The sequence below is a fragment of the Tinamus guttatus genome, unplaced genomic scaffold (assembly GCF_059628265.1).
Source record: "Tinamus guttatus ecotype Peru unplaced genomic scaffold, ASM5962826v1 Tinamus_guttatus_pri_ptg000125l, whole genome shotgun sequence".
Classification (NCBI taxonomy): Eukaryota; Metazoa; Chordata; class Aves; order Tinamiformes; family Tinamidae; genus Tinamus; species Tinamus guttatus.
The window spans coordinates 5,509,309-5,532,452 of NW_028288659.1; the positions used below are offsets into that span (position 1 = coordinate 5,509,309).

The window sequence follows — 23,144 nt, forward strand, 5'->3', positions numbered from 1 at the left end:
CTGAAGCCCAGGAGATGGTGAGGTAACATGTTAATATCGTGGAAACCAAAACTGTTTATTTTAAAACAGTCTTGTTGTAAACCGTTGCAGTTGACAAAATAATGCACAAGTAGCTCAGCTGTCCACACCATGAGTGGGAGGAACCAGAAGTGTGGATGTGCATAGGATCTGCAGGGCTCTCTAGCCCAGGAGCCTCTTTGCCTTTTTTTTTTTTCCCTGTCTTTTTCTGTGGTATCCCTGCTTGAGCGGGGGTGTTGAGCTTGGTGATCTCTAGAGGTCCCTTCCAACCTCAACCATTCTGTGATTCTGTGATCTCATCAGCTTTACTAAATCTTGCTGTCGTCAGACACAATCAATGCCCTTAAAAATATCAGAATTGCAGCAAGGAGTTCTGTAGCTGCCATATTTACTGCATTTCCATGTCTTATCTTTTCTGCCGGGAGCTGGATAATTATACCTGGAACCTGAAGGAGGTTCTCTGAAAGGCATGTAAATGTCCTTTTTTTTTTTTTTTTTTTTTTTTTTTTTCTGAATACAGTATTTCCTTATGAGAAGAAAGAAAGCAAATATGTCTACCTTGCACCATTCTCAATGAGGAAAGAAGTGAACAATAGTTAATTGCTTTCCTCTGCTATCAGTACTGCTAAATTTGAAAACTGCAGTGGTTTTGGAGTGCTGTTTACCTGAGATATGCCCACTGTCATTGATCTTCATCCTGTTCTTAGAGCAAACATGAATCTGCACATCAGGTGTACACACAGTAACTGAGGGAGTTCCATAGTCATCCTGAGACTACATTCCTGTTGAGTGGCAAACAGGAAGGGGATATCTGAGGGGGAAGAGACTACTGGAGACCTGATCCCAGGTCCCGGCATTGAACAATACAGCTGGTGGTTTTAAGATGTTGATTTTATAAATAGATAGGATTAGGATTGTACATGGATCTTTCTGGTTTAAGAATTTGCTTAGTTTCTATATGCTTTATTTAACCAGAAACACAGGCAGGAGGAGGGAATATTCCTTCCTGCTCTCCTGAAAGTGCGTTTCATTAGTATGTATTACATTTATTCTGATCCTTGCCTAAAGAGCAATTTTTAATGGCTTTGCGATTGCCTCAGAGTTTTCAGTCCCTCTCTGTCATGGACTGCGTTGCCCAGCAAGATTCAGGATGTAGCAAGTGTCTGAAGAAAATGCAGGTAGAGATGAGTGCAGCTTGCTAGGATGAGCAGAGGCCAAATAATGACCATTTGGGGACAGTTACCAGACCTTGCAGTGTTGCTCCATCCAGGCCCCCATCAACAGGCAAGCAGGGTGCAACCTTTGGGCAGGCTGGCGGCTGAGAGAGTCTTGTTGTATGAGAAAACATGCTGTGGATGAACACACTTATACAGATGGGCTTCCCTCCTTCTTCTCTGCCCTGAGAAAGAATCCACTCACGGTGCACCACAGATCTGTTTACAGAAAAGGGGGCCTCAGGGTCTGATGCCAACCTTCTCCGAGGGACAAGGGAAGGTAAGCGAGAGCTCACAGTGAGTGGCAAGTGGTGCCTGAAAAGGGGTTTCGTATTCATTTGAAGAAGAGGAATATGAATGTACAAGAGAAGATGAACGCATGAATGCAGAAAAGGCTTGGAAGAAAAGTAGGTTTTTAATTAAGTAAAAGTTGTTTCTGAATGCAAAGTCCACATGATCTCCAGAAATGAGATCCTGAGTATTATTTTTAAAAAACCCAGGCAGGAGTCTAAGTGTCTGGAGCTGTAACTTTGCCCTGAGATCTGTGACTCTGCTGAGGAGTAGCTGGTTTTGACTTCATCAGTCAAAAAGGAGGTGGAAGTGCACCCTGAGGAGCCTACTCTATTTCAGGGTCCCCCTAGGTAGGTGTGAGTTTGAGATGCTGCCAAAACAGCTTTTCTACCTCTACCTGTGCATCCCCACTGTTTCCCTGCGCCAGCGCTAGTGACTGTACTGTGGTGGGGAGGACCAGATCTGAGGTGCTCGTACTGTTGAAAATTGACTCTAAAGCAACAAGAAAAAAGGAAAACAAAGACAAACACAGAACACAGTGTCCAGGAAGTATGGTTCCCAGCTTTGCTTACCCCACAAGTGCTTGTGCCACCGCTCATGATAAGGGAGGAAGGCTGCAGCATAGGCTTTGACTCCCATAAGGAGATAGTGGACCTTTAGACTCTAGGGCTTTTAGTAGTAAAGGATCTGAGAATTTTTTTAGTGGGGGAGGGACTGAGAGCAGAAACCACTGATAAAAGAGAAAAGTCCTTGTTTGTGCAAGTTTTTTTTATTATTAGAAATCTGCTGAAGCTTCTGCAGCTGAACTTCCTGCTAACTCTGTAGTGCTTGTCTGTATCCTGAAGTATTGAAACAGTGAACAAAAGTACTCCTGATAATTAGGTTAGAAGACAAATACTGGCAAACAGGCAGCACCATGTAGAATTTAAGTGTGGATCTGTCAGATTTACAGATTTTTTTTTCTTTTTTTTTTTGTCCCTGAAAAAGCGTGAGGTCTCTACTCTGGTAAGAAAGGGTTAAACGGTCTCTGACTCAGACACATGTGACTGGCAACTTCAGGGCCAGGAAGATGGTGATGGAAAAAGTCTGGTGTTGAGGAGCTCCGTGAGTAGCCAAAGTGATTTCTGTGGAGTTTGGGGTTTTCTCTCACAGCAGAGCCACAGGTGGACAGGTGGCTCTAGGGGTGGGCTTGGACGCCTGAGCTGCACGCTTGGGAGACCTTGTTTGCCTGAAGGATAGGAAGGAAAGTTGCTTTCAGCATGAAATAATATGAGCAGATGGTGTCTTCACTGATGGCTTTGCCACCTCTCCATTATGTTGTCCATTAGGACAATATTGTGGGTTTAATCCGTACAAAAAGTACAAGAAGACCTCCAGGGGCAGATGGGCAGGAATGAGATGGTTGCAGGGGACCAAAGGGAGAGGGCTCTGCTGAAGGGGTAGGCACCTGCCAAAGCAAGAGCTTTCGGTGTCTTTAGTGTCTTTTGGACAAATACCAAGGCAAAGAATTGCCTCCTGCTTGTGTGTGGGAAGGAAGGAGCAGAGGCAACGGGGTACTCTGAAACGGAAACCAAAACTGGTTTTGCTGTCGGGAAGAGGCGGGTGGCAGCAGCTGCCGAGGAGGAAGTGGGTAAGCAAGTGCCCAGGGTGGGGATTCCTGCAGTCCCCACTCATGGAGCACATCGAGGTTAGGAAGAACCTTGCAAAGAAAGGTTGGTTTTATCTGCTTCGATCCATGTGGGAAACCAATTGGATGTGACTGGGAGTGGGATGGGACGAGGTGGCCCCAGGCAAGCTGGGAAGGGGGTTGGGCTGGGGGCACCTCCTAAGACGGTGCTGGGGCTGAAGCCACTGCCACCACGGCGGGACCCTCTCTCCTCCTTTTGTGATAGCCCAGGGGGTCTGCTTGAGGGCATTGCCCACTTCTCCGCGGTTTTCTTCTGTAGTTGCCTCATGGCAACAGCAAATTTGTAAGAATCAGTTGCATCTTGCACCCAAATAAATACTGTACATCTTATTCAGTCTCAGATAACCCATATTTTTCTATGCTTGAAAAATATGTTAACTCTAGTGCTCTTTTGATCATAATGTATTTTTAGTTGATTTTCTCATGGCGATATTGGGCCTCCCCAGTGTTCCTGGCGGTAACGTCACTGATATAATACGCTGAATGGCATGTTGTTTTCCAAACATGAGAGACTCCTAAAATTGAAACTGAGCCCCATAGCACCATAGTCCTGCTGTGGGAGGGTGACAGGTGCAAAAAATGCAGACACTGCTCTTGTCATGATGTGTACAACAGTTGCATTACTTAACGCTATTTCTGGATGAAGGGAATAGCAACTTCAGTATCCATGTGTAGTAGTGGCAATGATGGGGGATATGGCGACCCTCAGCTAGGGGCTACAGAAAAGAATCAAGTAAGAATCAAGTTTCCACTGCCTTTTCTACAACTTTTTTAGGTGTTTATGTTCTTCTGCAGCCCTGTTTCCTTTGCTGAATCCTCCTACCTGGCATGTTGAGTCCTAGATCTGACATCCCCCTTCCCAAAATAATTCTAACTGCCTTTCCAAGATTATCTAAGTCACAAAAATAAGCAGGAGTAGGGGTTGACCTGGCTCTTATCTATCTGTGCTTAATAAGCCTAGAATTTACTTCGGGGTGCTTTACTGCAATATCAGAGGACCCATTAATAAAAATGCTAGTATGCAACCTGTAAATATTTGGAAAGCACCCACTCTTGATATTCCAGTCACTGCAGGAAGCTTTGTCGTTATCCATTCCTAAAGATAGCCTTGTTTTCACTGCATGGTCTCTGAAACCTTATTTTTCGTGAAGTATCTTTAGACTTGGTCCTTTTAAAATTCTTTTTTCTTTTTTAATTGTTTGCCTTCACAAAGTCCAAAAGAGACACGAGAGACTGCTTAGGTCTCTGTTTTCTTCTATGCTTTGTGCACATTTTCACGCTACTTCTTGCAGATTGCTCTGATCGCATCCTGCAGCTATCCCCTTGCATCTTCCAATTTCATCTCCTTTTGAACTTTCCTAGGTTTTCCCCTGCAGCCTCTGTCTAAAACCTGTGCTCTGCTCTGCTATTCTTTCCTCTGATATCCCTCATCCCATTGCCTCTCTGATCAACTAATCTGATCTCATGTTGGAGACTTGCCTGTCTTTTCCCTTCACATTACTTTGACTGAAAGCTTCATACACGCTTCATATATGTTTTTTGCTGCACCAAGCTGTGGGCTACTAACCAAACCCAAACTTTATGACGTCAATATTAAAAATTGTTTTTTTTCTATCAGTGTGTCCTCCAGTTTCTGCTGTTTCTGCATAGACTGTGTAACTCCGTGGTGTTTCCGACATAGCTGCTTTTCTCTTCCTTCTTAAATTTGCCTTTAGATTTTGCTTGCTTTTTATCCCTCACTCTTTCTCTCTTTCTAGTGTTCCTCTTAAAACAGGGTGTGTAGAGATTTTTCCGAATCTGAACCATAACTAAGATGACTTGTTCGTAAAGCAAAAATTTCATAACACACGGGCTTGGAGGACCATTCACATGGCTCTTCTCTGTCTAAACTGAGATACAAAAGTAGGGAATTCTCTTCTTAACTCTGAGGGTGAATTTAGGAAAGGTGTGAAAGCTCATCAGGGGACAGCAGCTCATTTCAGTGAGCAGCATAAGGAGGTGGGCTTTGCAGGCAGGTGAACCGTGCCACATTTGCTTAGGTTTTGTTGAATAACCCAAGTTAGAATAGAGTTTAATCCTCAATTAAATATTCTGCGTAAGAAATAAATAATACTATTTCTGCTTACCCGGTATCAGGTGTCTGCTCAGTGGGAATGCTATGGGCTGGCATACTCAGAGCCTCTACATTGAAGCACAGGAAGAAAAAAAAAAAGAAAAAGAAAAAAAGCTTTTAGAACTTATCAACTAAGAGGATGTGGAAATCACTCTGTTTCCTGGGTTGTAAAATGATGTGGACAACAACTCAGGAATTTCTGCTGAATCTGCATTATCCTCTCAAGGCCACTGTTAAGCAACCTGCCAGAAGATTACTTTCTTTGTTTTTTTTATTATTATTTATTTTTTCTTTTTTTTTTTTTGAGTTAGTTCTACACTTTTGATCATTCCTGATACTCACAAATTTGGCAGCATGGAAGTTTGGTGGTATTGGTTGGATGATTCTAGACAGTGGATTGAATACGGGATACAGGTAAACTCCATAACGTCTTTATCACCTAACTCCTTTCCCCAGACTCTAGTGAATTATTTTTTTTCTTTGTATTTTTTTTCCCCTAAGTACTGCCTGTTACGTGACACATGGGCTTTCTGATGTCTTATTGTATTGCTGTAGTGCTGACCAAACCTTGATGTTTCCCTGATACTTTCAGGGGAGCTTCTGAATACTATCTCTGGGCATTGCTGTTCTAGGAATGGACAACATAATTTTCAAGACTGTATGTGTGTATTTATATATATGAATTTGTAATTTATATATATCTATAAATGTGTACATACAAAAATATGTGCATATTTATATATATATTTATGTATTTCAAGATGAGGACAGGGAAAATTTTAAACTCACTGAAAAGACAAAGAATTCGGATCAAAAAAGCTGCTCCTCTAAAGTACAGTGTAGCACTATTTTGACTACTATATACGTGGGCTTTGGTGTAAGGATGAACCTGAGTCTGTTGCGAGTTTTGAGAGCCTGTTGCAAGTTTTGTGTTGCCTATAACAGATACTGTCCTTTTCATCATTTTGTAGCACCCAGACTACTCTGCAGCTACCATAACATCTGCCCAGGTGGAACAAGCATTTCAAGCAGATCAGAAAGGCACTCTGAGATTTCAAGCTCATTCACAGCAATATGAGATAAATTTTAAAGGTAAAATATTGTTTAATTATAGTTTAACTTGTGATCTATTGCTGACTCTGTAGTGCATCTTTACTCCTGGAAATGCCTTACATATCCTCATCACCAGCAGAAGTGGCTGTCTTAGCCGGAGGAAACACTGCTGTTGTTTGAAAGAGCTTGCTAGAGGATTGCCCATGTATAAATTGCAGAAGTAAAGGAGAGGCTACTTGTGTCTGAAAGACCATAAAATGGAGAAGTATGTAATAATTTCTCATTCTTTGATTTAAGTTTGTGATTCAAATTGCTGGAGCTATTTGAGAGATTTATGGTTAAAAGAATAAAGAAATTCAGTGGTAGTATTCAGCAGCAGAAAAGGATTAAGATGGTCGTTTGAGATTAATACCCAGGACATGGTGCACGTGAGACCATGTGCAAGGGAAGAGTTGTGAAAGAGGAAAAGCAAAATCAGAGAGAGACCTGGCTTTGCTGAGGGTGCTGCAGGAGGAGAGCTGCATGAGAGGAAACCTGTGATTCTCCATGCCAGTGGGTTGCCATACAGCTATGAATTTGTTTCCTGGAAAGGACATTATTCAGGTGACTGATTTTTGCGAGCAAAAAGCGTGGGGGCTGCTCAGACAAAAGAAGGAAAACAGCTAGGTCATGTATCGGTAACACTTTAAGTGAGCGCATCCCTTTTGAGTGCTGGGGCCATGATGGCCCCAAAATTGCTGTGTGGCAGTGTTGAAAGAGAAGTCTTCACAGGCTACAAAGACGGTGCATGTTCCTGGCTTGTGCTACTCGTCTGGATTTAATGCCTAGGTGCCACCTTGGCACCCTTTATCCATCAGTGGTGGATGCTGGATTCCCAGCAAAAAGGGAGAGGGCGAGCAAGTGATCATACTTCCCTGTCATCCAGAGACTTGCCCCTTGGGGTCTTCCTAAGTCTCAGGTAAAGTCCCTGCAGCTGATGGCCCTGGCTGGATTTATTTCCTTCCGTGGATTTTTTCCAGTTGTTCTTGACTTGTGTAAGCTTGAAGTACCTGCATCGTGTTATGGCAGTAGGTTGGGTTCCACAGCTGAATAACACAATAACACAATGTCTAAGTCTGGATGCATTCATGTTTTCTTTCAAGACATGCTCCAGAGAAACCTGCACACCCAGAAGACAAGACGAATCTGCCGGTGGCCAAACTGTGACTCCAGTGAAGATGGGAGCCAGCAGGAGAAGTATGGAGTGCTGTGTTTGCTCCTTGGCAGTCTTTTGCTACTGTGTCTCTAGATGGCGATGCCTATTCAGTTTTGGGGATCTGCTCCCGGGGGAGGGGGCTGCGGCAGTGACTCAAGCAGGGCAAAGTGAAGCTCCTTTCTGGGAACTCCTGCTCTGAGAGGTCTGAGAGAGGGAGAGCTGGGTCTAGCCTGGCTGCTGGTCCACTGGGAGAGGATGGTGGCCACAGCAGTCCCCAGGATGTGCCTGCCCCTTCTGCCCCTTGCAAGTTATCCTCTGGAGGATGGGTGGTTCATGGGATGGTTGGTTTGTGTGTTGTGCTGGACATGAGCTGCTCCTCCTGCCATGAGGTGATGTGACTCGGATGACCAGCCATGCACATTGTGCCTTCCGCCATCCCTTCCCTCCTTCATCTTCAGTGCCGCAAAGAACGGCTCCACTTTCTGGACCTTTGAGGTGAGCAGTAGCATGTTGGAGATACCCTCCAGAAGATGGTCATCTTGGATATGAAGTGAGAAGTCATTGCAATAATAGCACTGGGAAGAGCATGTATGGGTGGAAATAGAGGATGGAAGTGTAAAGGCACAGGCTAACCAGACATTTATTTACTTTTTCATTCCACGTGCCTATCTTTCTTCTCTGTGTGCCATATGCTACTGCCCACCCTGTGGTCAGAACGGAAGAACGCTGGTATTGGTTGGATGAATCTAATCAGTGGAATGAATATGGGGAAGCGGTAAGTATCTCTCCCTTTGTATCCAATGCCATGTGCCAGCCACCTAGCAGGGGCTACTATATTTATATGTATCTTTTTTTTTTTTTTCCCCCTGTGAGCACTGCCTTTCAGTTGAGACTTGGATAGTCTCTTGGTGTTTCCACATGGCACGTGTATTTTGACATATTCAGCTGTCTCTCATAAATCCTCAGGAGCCTGTGAGACCTAGATCTAAACACTATGTATATTCTTGGCCAAAACAGAACATTTCAAAATGACTTTTGTCTAAACAATCTTTTTTTGCTGTGCATGTATTTGCGAGGAAAGTGCTCTTTTCTCTTGAAAATCCTAATAACTCACTGAAGAAAAGAATACCAAAAAGCTATCCCACACACAATTACAAAATACTATGCTTTAAGAAGTCCTGATGATGTTTTGAAACACTCTGTGTAAGGCTGAGAAGGAGATGAGGGCTGTAGGGATACACCCTTGAGCAAGGCCTGGTCCAAGTGTGCTGTGATAAGGAGTGGTGACAGGAAACAAGAGGTGGCAGAGTCCAGAAAATAGGTTCTGGAGGAGGTGTGGGGCAATGCTGGGAGGGAATTTGTGCACCGGAAAATCTAAGTTGTAGGCAGTTATGCCTGCCCACTCCCTAATTAGCAAATGCAATGAGGCTCTCTAGGCCCCTTAAGTCAAAATTTGCATCTGATAAGTATTTTCCTTCATGTTCCTAGTCTCTGTACCACTATGCTGCCACCATAACGTCTGCGGAGGTGGAGAAGGCATTTCAGGATGACCCGAAAGGCACTCTCCATTTTCAAGCAGGTCGTCAGCGGTATGAGATAAACTTCAAAGGTGAAGTATCTATATGCTCAATGACTAATGCAGTTTTGATGTTTGTTGTAGTGCACCTTCTCTTTGGAGCAGGCTTGCAGGCCTCGGGGCACTTGGTGTACCGAAGGCCTTTGTGCAACAGGACCATAGGACAGAGCGGGTTCTAGGATGTGTGCAGATGCTGGTGCAGACTCATCAGTACCAGGCACAGCCTAACTAGGGGAAGGGAAAAAAGGTGGAGGGGTAGCTGTAGTCATGGGACAATAGTAGTGTGTTGTGGCATCAAAGCATTTGTTGCAGTCTGCAGGATCCATGCCCATGCATCCCAGAAGTCCTGTGTAGAGGCATGACGTGCAGGAAAATCTTTTGGCCATGTCCCGCTCTGTACATCTGGAGATCACCCTGCACTTGAGAGAGAGAGAGAGACACAGAGTGAAAGAGAGAGGGAAAGATGAGAAAGTTCTGTGGGTCATGCATGTAAATTCTTGGAGTCTTCTTGGGTGGGAAGGGAAGGAGTTACCCTAATGTAAATGAGGCATTTTCTGCAGACTCAAAGACAGCCTTATGATGGCAGGAAGGATGGATTACTGATGTAACCCATCTTGATCTAAGCTTTTGATGAGAAGAAATCAAGGCCAGCTGTCTGTTAGATATGTGCAGAGATTCGTTATTGTTATAAATGAAATGTCTGACCTAGAAATGCCAGAATAGAGGATAATGTAGAAGTGCCCCAGAGTGAAGAGGAGACTTGGGAAAAGGCAGCCCTGGGCCGGTTGTTCGGAAGCCTTCTTTTCTTTTGGGAGGCAACAGTCCTTTCTACAATTTTGGGTGCATTTGTGATTTCCTTTCAGATATGGTGCAGAGAAATCTACGTACGCAGAAAACGAGAAAAATCTGCCGGTGGCCAACTGGTGCCTGTGGTGCGGATGGGAACCAGCAAGGGGAGAGGTACCAGGCAATGCTTTTGTTGTTTACCCCTGCCAATGTACAAATAAGACTTCCTCATTTGGGAAGATCCCTTGCTTTGGTGGGCTTTCTTTTCATCTGGTATCTTGTAGTGGTAAGAGTATAGCCAGTCTGTGCTTTAGGTATGTTACTGGTAGCAGGTTCTATAGTGCCCCCGTGATGTGGTGGCTTAGGGGTTTTGGGGACATGCTCTGTGTTGGACTTTCTCCAGATGCTTGAGAACAAATGGAAGAATCTTGTTCTGTTTGACTTACTAGCAGCCTGTAACAGGGTATCAGTTACAGTGTGCTGGAAATCATCCTCTTGCTGGATATCAGCCAGCTGAGAGGCAGTAGTGTTCATACCCTACCCACAGTGCAGGGGAAGGGGAAAGGAAGAGGGAGGTCAGGGTTGGGAGTATTGGTAGGAGGTGAGGAGGGTAGAGATGTGCTTCTGCCTTCTGCCGCATGTGTCACTCACTGATATGCTCTTGGTGGACAGCACAGGACAATGCTGGTATTGGCTGAATGACTCAAACGAGTGGGTGGAGTACGGGGACAAGGTGAGTGTCTCTTGCTCATGTACCAACACCCTCCACCGCTTGCTTCTCGGAGGTTATTTTCCATAGTCTTCATGCAGAAAGTGCCATTTCCATGTTTGATGTTTTGCCCTCGTGCTTCCCCGGGTGACTTGGGTTTATCTGGTTTGCTCTTGTCCCTGGGTATTTATTAATCTTATGTAGAAATGCAGAATTATCTAATTTGGAAACCCTCATATGCTAGGGCATACTGAAATCTTCCCTCAGGTTGGCTTTGGCCAAACAATTTTTATCCCTCTATTTGCATATGAAAACTGTGGCTCTCCTTGGAAAATGTTGAGTTTTCCCTAAAAGAGAGGAATATGAAACAAACAAAGAAACTAACGAACAAGCACCATCTTAAGGTACTAATCCCCTTGAAGATGCCTTTGAAGATTTCTGTATTCTGCTAGAGGACCCCAAATGCCTTCTGTGGTGTGAGGAGACCTGTCTGCATCTCCGTTCCCCCTGCTACATTCTACAAGGATGGGAATAGGGGTATTTTGTGGGGCTCCTGGAGTACACAGCCATAACCCCATCATTTCTGTCTGGGTTGCAGGAGGGAGCAGTGGACAGTGGCAGGATTTGTAGTGGAGAATTTGTGGCAGAGTAAAGCAAAAGACAGGACCTGTATCTGGTGAAGGGAGCAGGAGGAAAACCCAGCTCAGCTTTTCTCCTGATTAAGGGCTAAATCTCACTCTGCAGCATGCATGCAATTTATTTTCAAAAGAGTCTCATTCTATCATCATGTCCAATCTTTCATTTTCTTAGTCTCTGAACCACTTTGCTGCCACCGTAACGTCTGCGGAGGTGGAGAAGGCATTTCAGGATGACCCGAACAGCACTCTCCGTTTTCGAGCAGGTCTTCAGCGGTATGAGATAAACTTCAAAGGTGAAGTATCTGTTTGCTCAGTGGCTAGTGCAGTTACGATGTAATGGGTGCTATAGCGCACCTTGTCCTTGGAGAAGGCTTGCAGGCCTGGGAGCAAAAGTACTTGAGAACAGCGTTTGGGTTGTACGTAGTCACAGCTGTGCTAGCATAGAGCGGAAAGGGGAAGGGATAGGATCACAGAATTTAGCAGGCTCTAGGATGTATATAGATTATGGTGCACGGAAGAGTATTGCTGCAGCCAAAGGGAAGAGAGGAGAACAGAATTGGAGCTGAGGACAGAATTGAGAACCTCCTGACCATGACCACATCATTCAGTGTGCAGATTTCTTATGTGGCTGGCCAGGTAATTCTGTGTAAACCACTGCTAGCACAATGCTGGGCACTGGATGAGACTAAGTTTGCTGCCTTCTGGCTGTATCTGATGCCCCATGCAATGAGACTACTTACTTAACCAAAATAAAAAGTCGACCTGAAATTTCTGTATCTGAACTACTTTGTCTGCGGCACAATTCAAAGGAGGGTGTCATACCCCCCACATCCCAGGGACCTCCAGCAGTAACACTTGGTGCCAGAATTTGTTTATAGGGGGCATATTACAGTGACTCTATTCTTACTTCATAATATTACTGCAGGAACAAGAGCAGAGATAACAAATAACAAGCCTGTGTTGATAGAAGGAAGATCTCACAGATCTACATCTTTTTGTCAGGATAACTCGAGGAAGAAAAAGAAGAAAAAAATACCCCATGATAGAAAGAAGTGAAGTAAGGCAAAAGCAGATGATGATCACAATATGCTTTTCAGCACCAGCCAGATCCTCCAAATACTTGTGCAGAGTCAGTTACTATTGACAGTGGAAAGGAAATGGCACAGAAGAAGAGCAGTGTGGCCAAAGAAAGTTACCCAGAATTTCCTGCTCTCTGCTCTATGATGTGCAGGAAGTTCTTAGGGCACATTGGAAGACCACTTATTTTCTCACAGAACTACCCAGAGTCTATTCCTCTAGTTATGAATGCATTCATGTTTTCTTTCTAGACATGGTCCAGAGAAATTTGCACACGCAGAAGGCAAGACAAATCTGCCGGTGGCCAAACAATGCCTTTGGTGAAGAGGAGATCCAGCAGCAGGAAAGGTACTGAGTGCTGCAGTCATTGTTGGGCCGCCTTTTGCAACCGTATCCCTAGATGGCAGTGCCCGTTCAGTTTTTGCTAGGAGGGAGCCTATGGCATTGGCTTCAGATTAGATAGAGCAAAGCTCCTTTTGTGGAGGAAGATGGGCCCTTGTCCCTCAAGCCACATGGCGTGGTGCTGGCAGGGAAGGAGCTCCCAATACTGCATGCTGGAATGAGGTGAGCAGTGAAGGCAGGGAACATTCATCAGAGCCATGGCTGTCACCAAGCCATCCTCGTGGCACCAGTATTGGGCTTTCTGCTGCTCTGGAAGGAGGGAGCCAGGTCTAGTCTGGCTGACAGTTTCCCAGAAGGCCTATTTTCCTCAGATAAGGTAGGCATGGTTATGTTATCTGGGCTGTTATGTAAGAGGAATAGTGAAGAGCAGCTAGAGGGGTGCATTTCAGTGGAGCTATTGGGCGCCTTTTGCACCTGGGGCGCATTAGCCCTTGGGTGTCTGCTGAGGGGGTGCATTTAGGCCTGCAAGCCTAGGACTCTTCTGGACAAAGCAACGTGGCTGCACTCCCACAGCTTGGTGACTGAGCCATGGGCTGTTCTGAATTCGTGCTTGAGCTAAAACATGTATGCCCTACATCATGGCTGATGATACCAAACTGGGAGGAGTAGCTGATACCCCAGAGGGCTGCGCTGCCATCCAGAGGGACCTGAACAGACTGGACAACTGGGCGGTGAAAAACCTCATGAAATTCAACAAGGTCAAGTGCAAGGTTCTGCACGTGGGGAGGAATAACCCCAGACACCAGTACAGGCTGGGGACTGACCTTCTGGAGAGCAGCTCTGCAGAGAAAGACCTGGGTGTCATGGTGGATGATAAGTTGACCATGAGGCAGCAGTGTGCCCCCGTGGCCAAGAAGGCCAATGGGATCCTGGGGTGCGTTGAGAAGAGCGTCTCCAGCAGTGCAGGTCGAGGGAGGTGATCCTGCCCCTCTATTCAGCTCTGCTGAGGCCACATCTGGAGTATTGTGTCCAGTTCTGGGCTCCACAGTACAAGAGGGATGTGGAGCTGCTGGAGAGAGTCCAGCGCAGGGCTACAGGGACGATCAGGGGTCTGGAACATCTGCCCTATGAGGAGAGGCTGAGGGAGCTGGGCCTGTTCAGCCTGGAGAAGAGAAGGCTGAGAGGGGATCTAACCAGCGTCTATAAGTACCTCAAGGGAGGCAGTGAGGAGGATGGTGCTGGCCTCTTTTCAGTGGTGGCCACCGACAGAACTAGAGGTAATGGCCACAAACTGAAGCACCAAAAGTTCCGCATGAACTTAAGGAAAAATTTTTTAACAGTGGGAGTGACAGAGCACAGGAACAGGTTGCCCAGAGAGGTTGTGGAGTCTCCTTCTTTGGAGATCGTCAAAACCCGCTTGGACGCAGTCCTGTGCCACGTGCTCTAGGTGACCCTGCGTGTGCAGGGGGGTTGGACTAGATGACCTCTAGAGGTCCCTTCCAACCTCAAGCATTCTATGATTCTATGATTCTACCAGCACCTCCTCTCAGGAGAGCAGTGATAGCCTGGAGGAGTGCCACTGTGGGGGACAACAGTGGTAGGAACGCTGGTAAAGTTGCAGTTTTGGGGTCAGGGACATGTGGTTGGAGGGGTCAGGGACATGTGGTTGGAGGATGGAAGAGCTGGAGGTGGTTGTGATGATGTATGGGGCTGCCAGAGAGCCGAAGGAGGGAGGTGTTGCATGAGTCAAGACATGGGGATAAGTAGCCCATAGGTTCAGTGTGGGGCTGTTCTTACGTGCCTTCAATGCAAACAGATCAGATCTTCTTCCCCAAAGAAATCCTAGCTTCTGGGTACTATGTGCAGGTTGCCACCCCCAAAAGAAAAAGCAGGAGAAGGGTGAAAGAGGCAGAGAGCATAGGTTTGAGTGTTGGGGGGGCACACTGAAGGGCTGCAAAGTTATTGGTTGCGTTAATTTATATATTCATTGCAGAGTTATTAAGTCTCTATGGGAGTGCCAGAAACTCATCTGCCTTTTCATTGTTGTTGTACATGGTTTTCTTTTTCATCATTCTGCACAATCTGTCAATCACTGATGCATGCTCCTTGGCCCAAATGGGAAGATGCTGTTGGTATTGGCTGGACGAACAAAATCGTTGGGTTGAATTTGGGATACAGGTGAGATTTTCTGTTTATTCCTAAGATGTTATGCTGGTCACTGCCTTTATTCTTTTTTCTCCCCCAATAAAAGTGTACATTTTACACTTTTAGCAAGTGTAATGGCCAAATCATGTCAGAGCAAAGGTACATCTAGTTCTGGAACCCAGTTCCTTGACTGGTAGTGACACAGGCAGCGATATTTTCCCAGAAGGTGCTCCCTGCCTACAGCAATTTTCGACTTGTGGAACTCCTGTATCACAGATGGTATCTGTACATAGAGTAGCCATGGATGCATTAATAATACAGTAATTATTATAATCAATAATATAGTACTTACTGTAATTAATGATATTAATGTAATTAATTATTCCATCACTTTTAAAATCCGTATAAATTTTTAGCATCCACAACATTTTTTGACAGTGATTTCCACAGCTGAACTGAATGTTGCTTGAAGGAAAGTCTCTTTCTACTTGTTTTGAACTTGTCACTTGCTGGTTTTATGTAATAAATGTCACTCAGATATCCTCACAGTGGTTTCTTGATGAACTGACACATTTCTGCGATTTTTGCTGGTGTTCATTAATGCTCCCAGTAAATGCAGCTCTGAAAGCAATCTGCCTTCACAAGCACTGAGGAATTTATTGAAAACATTTCAATTTGAAAATTCTGGGTGTGTATAAAGGGCCTTCATTCTGCATACCTTTCCTGAAAAACAAAGCCCTGAAAAATACATACTTTTCCTCCCTGGGAAACAACATCATTTATAAACTTTGTTGGAAATAACCGAAGGGTCTTGAGTTGTACCTCCCCCTACCAGGGAGCCTCTGCTCATTTACTTTGTGGGCAGTAAGGGCTTCAAATCACTGGCTTTTCCCCATGACATGCATAGATGCTAAATCCAGCTCTGCTATGCTTGTGCACCTTAGCCCAACACCCATTTCTAACAGATATTCCTCTTCTTTCTAGCACCCAGACAAGCGTGCTGCCCCCATATCTTCTGCACAGGTGGAGCAGTTATTTCAGACTTATCAGGAAGGCACTTCTGAATTTGAAGCTGATTCACAGAGATATGAGCTAGATTTCAAAGGTAAAAGATCTGTGTGCTTAGCAGGGGAGACTAACATTAAGTTGTCTTTCCCAGAATGCTCTCAAAGATGTATTTTTTTGCCAAGATGCGAAGGTGTATTTCTTTGCAAAGATGCAAAGGGAACATTTCACGGGGTGCAAACAGCATTTCTTAGGACAGTAAGAAGGGAAAGGCAAAAGAACTGAAATGTAAAATGAATAAAATACAAGGAGCATTGCAGGAGAAAATGGAAGCAGTTTTTGCAGACTAATTGAGACTGGGGTGGCTCTGGTCTAAACTAGGAGGCTTGGATTTTAGAGTAATATTTCTGTCTTTTTAATGTGACATCACGTGGTGCTAAGGTTGTAAATATGGGAACCTTTTTGTATATTTATAACTGGGAAATCAAGATCTGAAATGCATATATGTGGAAGGAAATGATAGTGACACTAATTCTTCAATATATTGGTACTCTTTTACATACACAGTATAGGTGATTGTTGCATATATTGTAATCTGACTTTCTGGATGAATGTGGTTTATGATGATGCACAGTGGGTATGACAAGCTGATCATTTTGCTTTTCCTTGTGTGTGAATTGGTCATACTGCTAGGTCTTTTACAAGTAGAAAAAGCAGCCATTGATTTGGTGAGAGGAAAAGGGAAGAAGAAATAGAAGGGGTACCAAAGCGTAGGGTAATTGTGAACCATATTTTAGTTTCTATGGCATAAATTTTACACAAAGTTTAACAAGAGACTGTGTACAATGACTGTTTCTCATGATATGTCATATTATAAGAAGGCTGAAAGAAGTGTAAAGCAGTTGTGTATGTCTTATGTCTATAGAAGAGGGTGTACATTGCCATATAATATCTTTGAGCCTAGTCTGAGGGAGAAAGAATTAGGTAGGATGTCTCCCTTCTTATGTTTGTAGCTGGAGAAAGAACACAGCTACTTTGGTGGCCTTACTCAGCAACTGGAAAAAGAGAGAAGCTTGTCCAAGATCTCTGCAGAGCAGGAGAGCTGTAAGCAGGACAGTTAATTAAAGGGCTCCGAAGATGGGTGAGCACAATCTCTGTAGCTCGTTCTGTAGTTTAGTCTTCTTGTAGTTTACTTCCTTTACTGTATTCTTGTAAGTAAGTTCACAGGGACTTTTCCCCTTATGTCTTGCATAGTGATAAAGCTAAAGCTGAGTAATCTGATGAAAACCAGGTGCATTACTGTGTGGGACCTGGTGAATCCAGTATTCACAGGAGAGGTTGCCAGACTCCTAGTGTGTGTGTGTATGCAGCAAGATCTGGGCTTCCCAAGCTTCCAAGACATCTCTGAGCTTGCAAGAGACTTGTCTGATGTGTGTAGCACAAGATGCTAGGTTCGTGGAGAGCAGCAGGAATTACCATGAGCATCTTTAGCAAACAACAAAATAATCAGAGCACTTGAGACTGAGAGGTCAGTGTGAGGCATTATAGTATGCTGTTGGAAAACAGAAAATGTGTGTCATGAGTGAAGCAGACTCTAGATACCTGTAGAAAGGACTAGGCGCTTTAATGAGGATTTTTTTTGTTTTGGTTTTGTTTTTTTGTGAAGCAGATCACAACACTATAAATAAAATGAAAAGTTCAGTGGCTATTGCTTTAACTACTCCGAGTAATACATGGTCAAAAAGATATTAAGAAACATTCACAAAACTTTAAGTGCCTGTCAGTGTTTGCCCTGTGCTATCACCATGAGATCAGAGGAGAGGAAGAGGGATCCTTTCTCTGGCATGACCAAGTGACTGGTTGGAAGATTAGCAGCCTACCAAATTTTAGTGGATTTGGGCTCGGAATGTATGTGGAAGGAAGAAAAGGTGAAGTCAGGTGATGGTGCTAATCAGCCCTTTAGTCACCACGGGAGCATGAAACCTCTGCACAAATTGTTTCATACTGCCAGTAAAATGCCTGAAGCAGGAATGGTGTGGCATGAAGGAGGGGCTCCCTACAGGAACAGCTAAGATAATCCTGCTGTGACACATTGGGAATGTGCGGCGGCGGAAGCAAGGCACTGGGAAGGATATTGTTTCTCTGGGTTGCACAATGACTCTCCTGGGCAGCACGCCCAGATGGAGTTCTTCTTTCTAATTCTTGATACTTTTGTGTTCTCTTTCAAGAAATGGTCCAGAGAAATCTGAATACTCACACTGAGATAAAAATCTGCAGGAGTCCAAGTGCTGCAACGGGTGGCAGTAGCAAACAGGACAACAAAAGGTACTGGAAGTTACATTCATGATCTCCCTGTCTGTAGAAGACTAGCTCTTTGCTGAGTCCTCTTCTGTTTAGAATATGATTCTTTTATCTGCTGATTATAGCTTCATCCAGTAGATTGGCTTGCACAATAAGTAGGTTCTCACCATGGCAGGAAAGGGGAGTGTGCTGAGGAAAAAACCTCGGAAGTCAGGGGAAATGTGAGAGATTGGAAGAAAGAGAATGTATCAGTTGGGGAGGAAAGCAGATGTTGATAATTTGGCATTTTTAGTCACCTATCCCTCCTCTAATTTCTCTCCCAGTGGGTAGAATTGCATGGTCCTGCCTTAGGCATGTAAGCAGAATTATGAAGATGGAGATGTACTGATTTCCTAGGGTCTCAGCAGGTATTGTGTGAACTGTTTGTGCCATTGCATTTTTCTGCACATCAGGGCCTAAAGAAGCTAGTATTGCCTGGCAGTGGTAAGGATGGATATGCTATTTGAAGGGCTATTTGTGCCTTCTTCAGACAGAAGTAAAACTGAATGTTTTGGGGTATGCTTATAAATGTGCAGCCAAGAATCAAAGCAAAGTGTAACACCTTGCTTTGCTGAAAGCCTTACTATAATGTACATGGAAGCTCTCTACTGGTAGCTTGTGTTAGCTTGGGAGAAAAGCATATCGAGAATATAAAGAGCTCAGATTTTCTGAGGCAACCCTTGAGACGTAGTTTATATTTCATAACCAGGACACTGCTTCACGGAAGTCCCTTGTGTTTTCTGATCTTGTTTAAACTTGTTTTAAACAGGCAATCAGATGCTGTTTGCACATATCGTCAGTTTCCTTCAGACTGGGACCTTTCAGCACTACCCAAAATAGGATATGAGGTATATACCTGATCACATCTGTTCATTCCTCTGGGAAAAGTCTGGCTCTTGTGTCAAGCAAGTGTAAAATATGCATCCAAGTCCAGGGATTGGTTCTGTTAGTTGTCAGCTTGTAAACACATCACTTCAAACACTTACACCTGCAAGAGGGATAAGGATAGATGTGCCATAGCTCCACAGTGCTTTGGATGTGACTTACGTGATCACTGATGATCTGGAGGTTGAGTGTCAGCTCTGCTTGGCAGTGGCCTATTCACAGCACTCTCTCCTTTAAAACTCAGACGTGCTAGAATTTCAAATCAAAGCAAGTGCTTTAGGGCAACCATCCATTCATTTAATATTGTTATTATGAGATTTAGATCTTGTATATTTTTGAAACATCAGATGGTGTCATTATATAGCTTATTTATGACTCACTACAGCAACATTAGGACTTGCCTATAAAAGGGAGCTATTGAACAAGAAAGGCAGGTGTGACTTGATATGGAAGAACTATTTCACTTTCTCTTCTCCAGCTGCACACCTATTGTGAACCCAGAGGGTTTTTTTGGACAAGGATATCTCTGTGTGCAGAATAAACATGATCCATAGAAAGCTCCTTCATATTATAGTCCAGGTCTCAGAGTAGAGTTCAGAACACACTGGGATAGGAATGAGAGTGAGGAAAAGATGGTGAAGACTCTGAAAAATTATCACCTGTGATTATAGACACAAGGCTTTCCCTCCCTGATGGGCAGGAAGGACTGGGGAGGTGTAATTGAAAGCTCTTTAACAGTTTTGTCTTTGTGTTCATATTTGCAGCTAGTAAAAGTCAGCCATTCTACCAGCAAATATAGAGAAATTGAGGACCTATTTAAGCGGACAATGAAAGATTGCAAAATCCACGCGCTGCATAGAATCCAGAACCCAACGCTTTGGCAGCATTTCCAGTTGTTTGTATCCACTTTATTTCATTCTTCTTGTGGCAGCCGAGCAGTTCTGATAATCGCTGGGCCCCAGCTCTTGCTCAGGACATGTGGGTCGTTCTCTGTTTAGCAAAAGGAAAATTGTCTCCCTCTGCTGAGCACCATATCCAAACTGTCTTCAGTGTAGACTGATTTCTCATGAGTATATTGCTCTGATTCTCTGATTTAAGACACACCCAGACCCACACACACACACAAAAAAAAAAAAAAAACAGAAATGAGAGGGGTTAATGACAAAAATTTTGGGAGTCCTGTGAAATTAGACATGAGTTTCACAGGAAATTCATGTTTCGATCAGAAAAATATAGTAACATAAAAATTTTTATTATGAAGATAGCTTTTGTAACTTGGATTTATTATCTGAGGTCCATACAGACCCTGTTTTGTAAATCTGGTACTGTAGAAGCTGTTTTAAAAAATATTAGGAAAAAAGAAAAGCACTGTAAGTTCAAACTATACATGGCAGTTTCTAGAGTTTTCTCTCTGCTGATAGAACAACATGGGCAAATGTTTTCTTTAATCTTTAGCTTCTGAGAACTGCAAAATGTTCTAATTCAAAATGGAGAAGGCCAGATTTTTATTTTCTCATGAAATGCGACAGTCAGAGGAATGGGCGGACTGTTTCCCCAGGACATGGAAACATTTAATTTTAGGCTTATACTGAACGTAAGCATCCTTGTTCTGAGGACATTTACATTCTGTTCTGTCCTTTTCATTGCAGTAACTGCACAGTTTGGGATAGGGTCATTGGGTTTGAGTACAGTAACCAGAGATACCGTTTGAAATCAGCTTTTTCGAGAAAAACAGCATGAAAACTGGAATATTCCTGCAAAAATTGGCCACATGTTAGTTTACACGAACATTTTCTATCATCAACTCAGCAGAACAATTTAGTCAAAACTCTGATGGAGAGCTCTCTTGATCTTGTAGGTGTAGAATTTTGTCATGTAAAACATGGTCAGAACTGAACAGAACCTGTGGCAATAATGGACAGATTTGATTGGCCAGTAAGGGAATAGATACGTTTGGTTAGATGGATTTTATCCCTTCAATAGAGGCAGGAGCTAAAAACTTTTTGATACATCTAAACAAAAGACTACTTGAGCTCTTCTCTGAAAATATAGTTTGAAACTGCAGTAAATGTGCCTTGCTTAATCGCTAATATGTTATGTTTATCAGCAAAGTTGAGGTCAGAGACCAAAACCTAAGGTTCTAACCCAATTGGTAATTGGTGGTGAAGATTGCCTAGGGAGGCAGATTGCTCTTTCTCTTGTGATCTATCTCCTTGCCCCTGTAAGAGGTGGGAGTAGCACCAGGTTGCTACATATTAGAAATTCAGTTTTCTGATTTTGATTCTTTTCTCCCTCATCAAACCATCTTGTATTTTCTGAAATCTCTCCTGCTATACTTTCAAAGGTTCTCTTGGAAATAACTGAAGAGTTTCTGAATATCTGAATTTCTGCGAGTTTTGCATGGAGGATGTCCTTAGAAACTTTTCTGAGGATGGGGGCAGGGAAGGAAGGAGAATGTCTAGGAAAGACAATATGATGTATATTAGTTATCTTGGCCTGCTGACACTGACGTGAGCCAGGAAAGAAGAGAATCAAACTCTCTTTGAAGGCCATCAAAGGAGCAAGCCACCTCTTCAGCCATGTCATCAGTTACAGGCATTGGAGGATCCTAATTCAATATTTCAGCATGAGAAATAGTCGACTGAGATCAGACCTGATGCCACAAAAAAAAGCAGGTCCTTATTTTCCCTGCTGTATATCCTCTTTCTCTATTGAGGGACGCATAGAAAGGCACTAAACAGAGATATACGACACACCTGCCTTCTGATGGCATGTGGGAAGCCACCATGCGGTCTGATTTAATGTGAAAGGCTCTGTCCTGACATGTGGGAGAGGGGAAGGCTTGAGTTCAAGAGGAAAGGGATTAATCTCATTTTATTTGTGTCTTCTGATTTCAAACACCCTCATCTCTGGTTCAGACATGCACACAGAGGTTTAGCAGGGGAGGCTAAGGCAAGGCATGAGAGAGGTCATACTCTGCATACTCTTTCTGTTCAACCCTCCATATGATTTGTAATCTGGTTGGAACTTGGATGGAGAAGAGGGCAGACCTAGATAAAGGAGCTGTTTGTGCATGGGTGTATATGCATCTGCTGAAACCTCGAGTCTTCTTTTTTTTCTTCCATAGGCAAAAGGAGCAGATGAAAAAGAGAAGACCAGAGCAAGAGGTAGATGAGCGGTTGCTGTTCCATGGCACGAACCAGTCCCACCTGGCTGCCATCTGCGAGCAGAATTTCGACTGGCGGGTCTGCGGGGCTCACGGGACATTTTATGGAAAAGGTGCGAGGGCAAGAGCCTGTGCTTCAGGGCAGCTCCAGCCATAGCAGGTGCATGGTGAAATGTGTCCAGCATCCGCTCGTGCTTTAAAATCAACCAGTGTGGAAATAGCTGTGTTGAGAGTTTTGTGGGGTAGAAATGAGAACGAGGAGCTTGCTGGCTTGTTGGTAGTCAAAGCGCCAATAGCAGCCATTCGCTCCTTTGACTAATGTATTTTCTTACTTGTGCCTTTTTCTGCTCTCTAGGAAGCTACTTTGCCAGAGACGCCAGTTATGCTGATCGGTTCTGCCCATCCAGCAGTAGTCACCAGAGCATGTTTGTAGCTCATGTTCTTGTTGGAGACTTTGTTCGGGGAAACTCAGGATACGTTCGCCCTCCACCTAGACCTGAGAATCCAAACAGGCTCTATGACAGCTGTGTAGATGACCCAAACAATCCTTCCATCTTTGTCATCTTTGAGAAGCTTCAGGTTTATCCTGCCTACATTCTGGAGTATACACGTTCAGCCAAATAAGGGTGTTGTCAGAGGTAAAAATGTCTCATCTGAAAATGACCCTCGAACCTTAGATTCTTTTTGCTGCATATAAGAACACTGCCTCAGACTTGCAGTTATACTTCAGTTCTGTTTCAGTTGCAAGAATGAAAATACAAATAATGTAAATTATGAAATGGCTGGGTTCTTTATGAGAGTTGTTTTCTTCCTAGACTGATGGTAGTTAAATTGTAATAAATAATGCGATCATGACAATGTGATGATCATTTTGATGCAAGTGTAATGTAGATTTAAATGTGCA

At 43.9% G+C, this 23,144-nt stretch overlaps 2 protein-coding genes across 2 annotated transcripts; both read left to right on the forward strand.

Moving 5' to 3' along the window:
* Nucleotides 1-2,584: 2,584 nt before the first annotated feature.
* On the forward strand, nucleotides 2,585-23,019 carry LOC148595279 (protein mono-ADP-ribosyltransferase PARP12-like). The gene is made up of 8 exons (XM_088521664.1): nucleotides 2,585-2,627; nucleotides 5,635-5,737; nucleotides 6,295-6,415; nucleotides 7,519-7,626; nucleotides 18,967-19,037; nucleotides 19,839-19,969; nucleotides 22,202-22,353; nucleotides 22,596-23,019. Exons 2-8 carry the CDS (start codon nucleotides 5,678-5,680, stop codon nucleotides 22,862-22,864), a joined length of 912 nt encoding a protein of 303 aa, XP_088377790.1. The 5' UTR covers nucleotides 2,585-2,627; nucleotides 5,635-5,677; the 3' UTR covers nucleotides 22,865-23,019.
* LOC104567350 (uncharacterized) lies at nucleotides 8,280-18,196 on the forward strand. The gene is made up of 9 exons (XM_088521678.1): nucleotides 8,280-8,346; nucleotides 9,060-9,180; nucleotides 10,011-10,107; nucleotides 10,606-10,666; nucleotides 11,453-11,573; nucleotides 12,609-12,705; nucleotides 14,823-14,877; nucleotides 15,829-15,949; nucleotides 18,078-18,196. The coding sequence occupies exons 3-9, from the start codon at nucleotides 10,013-10,015 to the stop codon at nucleotides 18,194-18,196; spliced, it is 669 nt and encodes a 222-aa protein (XP_088377804.1). The 5' UTR covers nucleotides 8,280-8,346; nucleotides 9,060-9,180; nucleotides 10,011-10,012.
* Nucleotides 23,020-23,144: the final 125 nt, after the last annotated feature.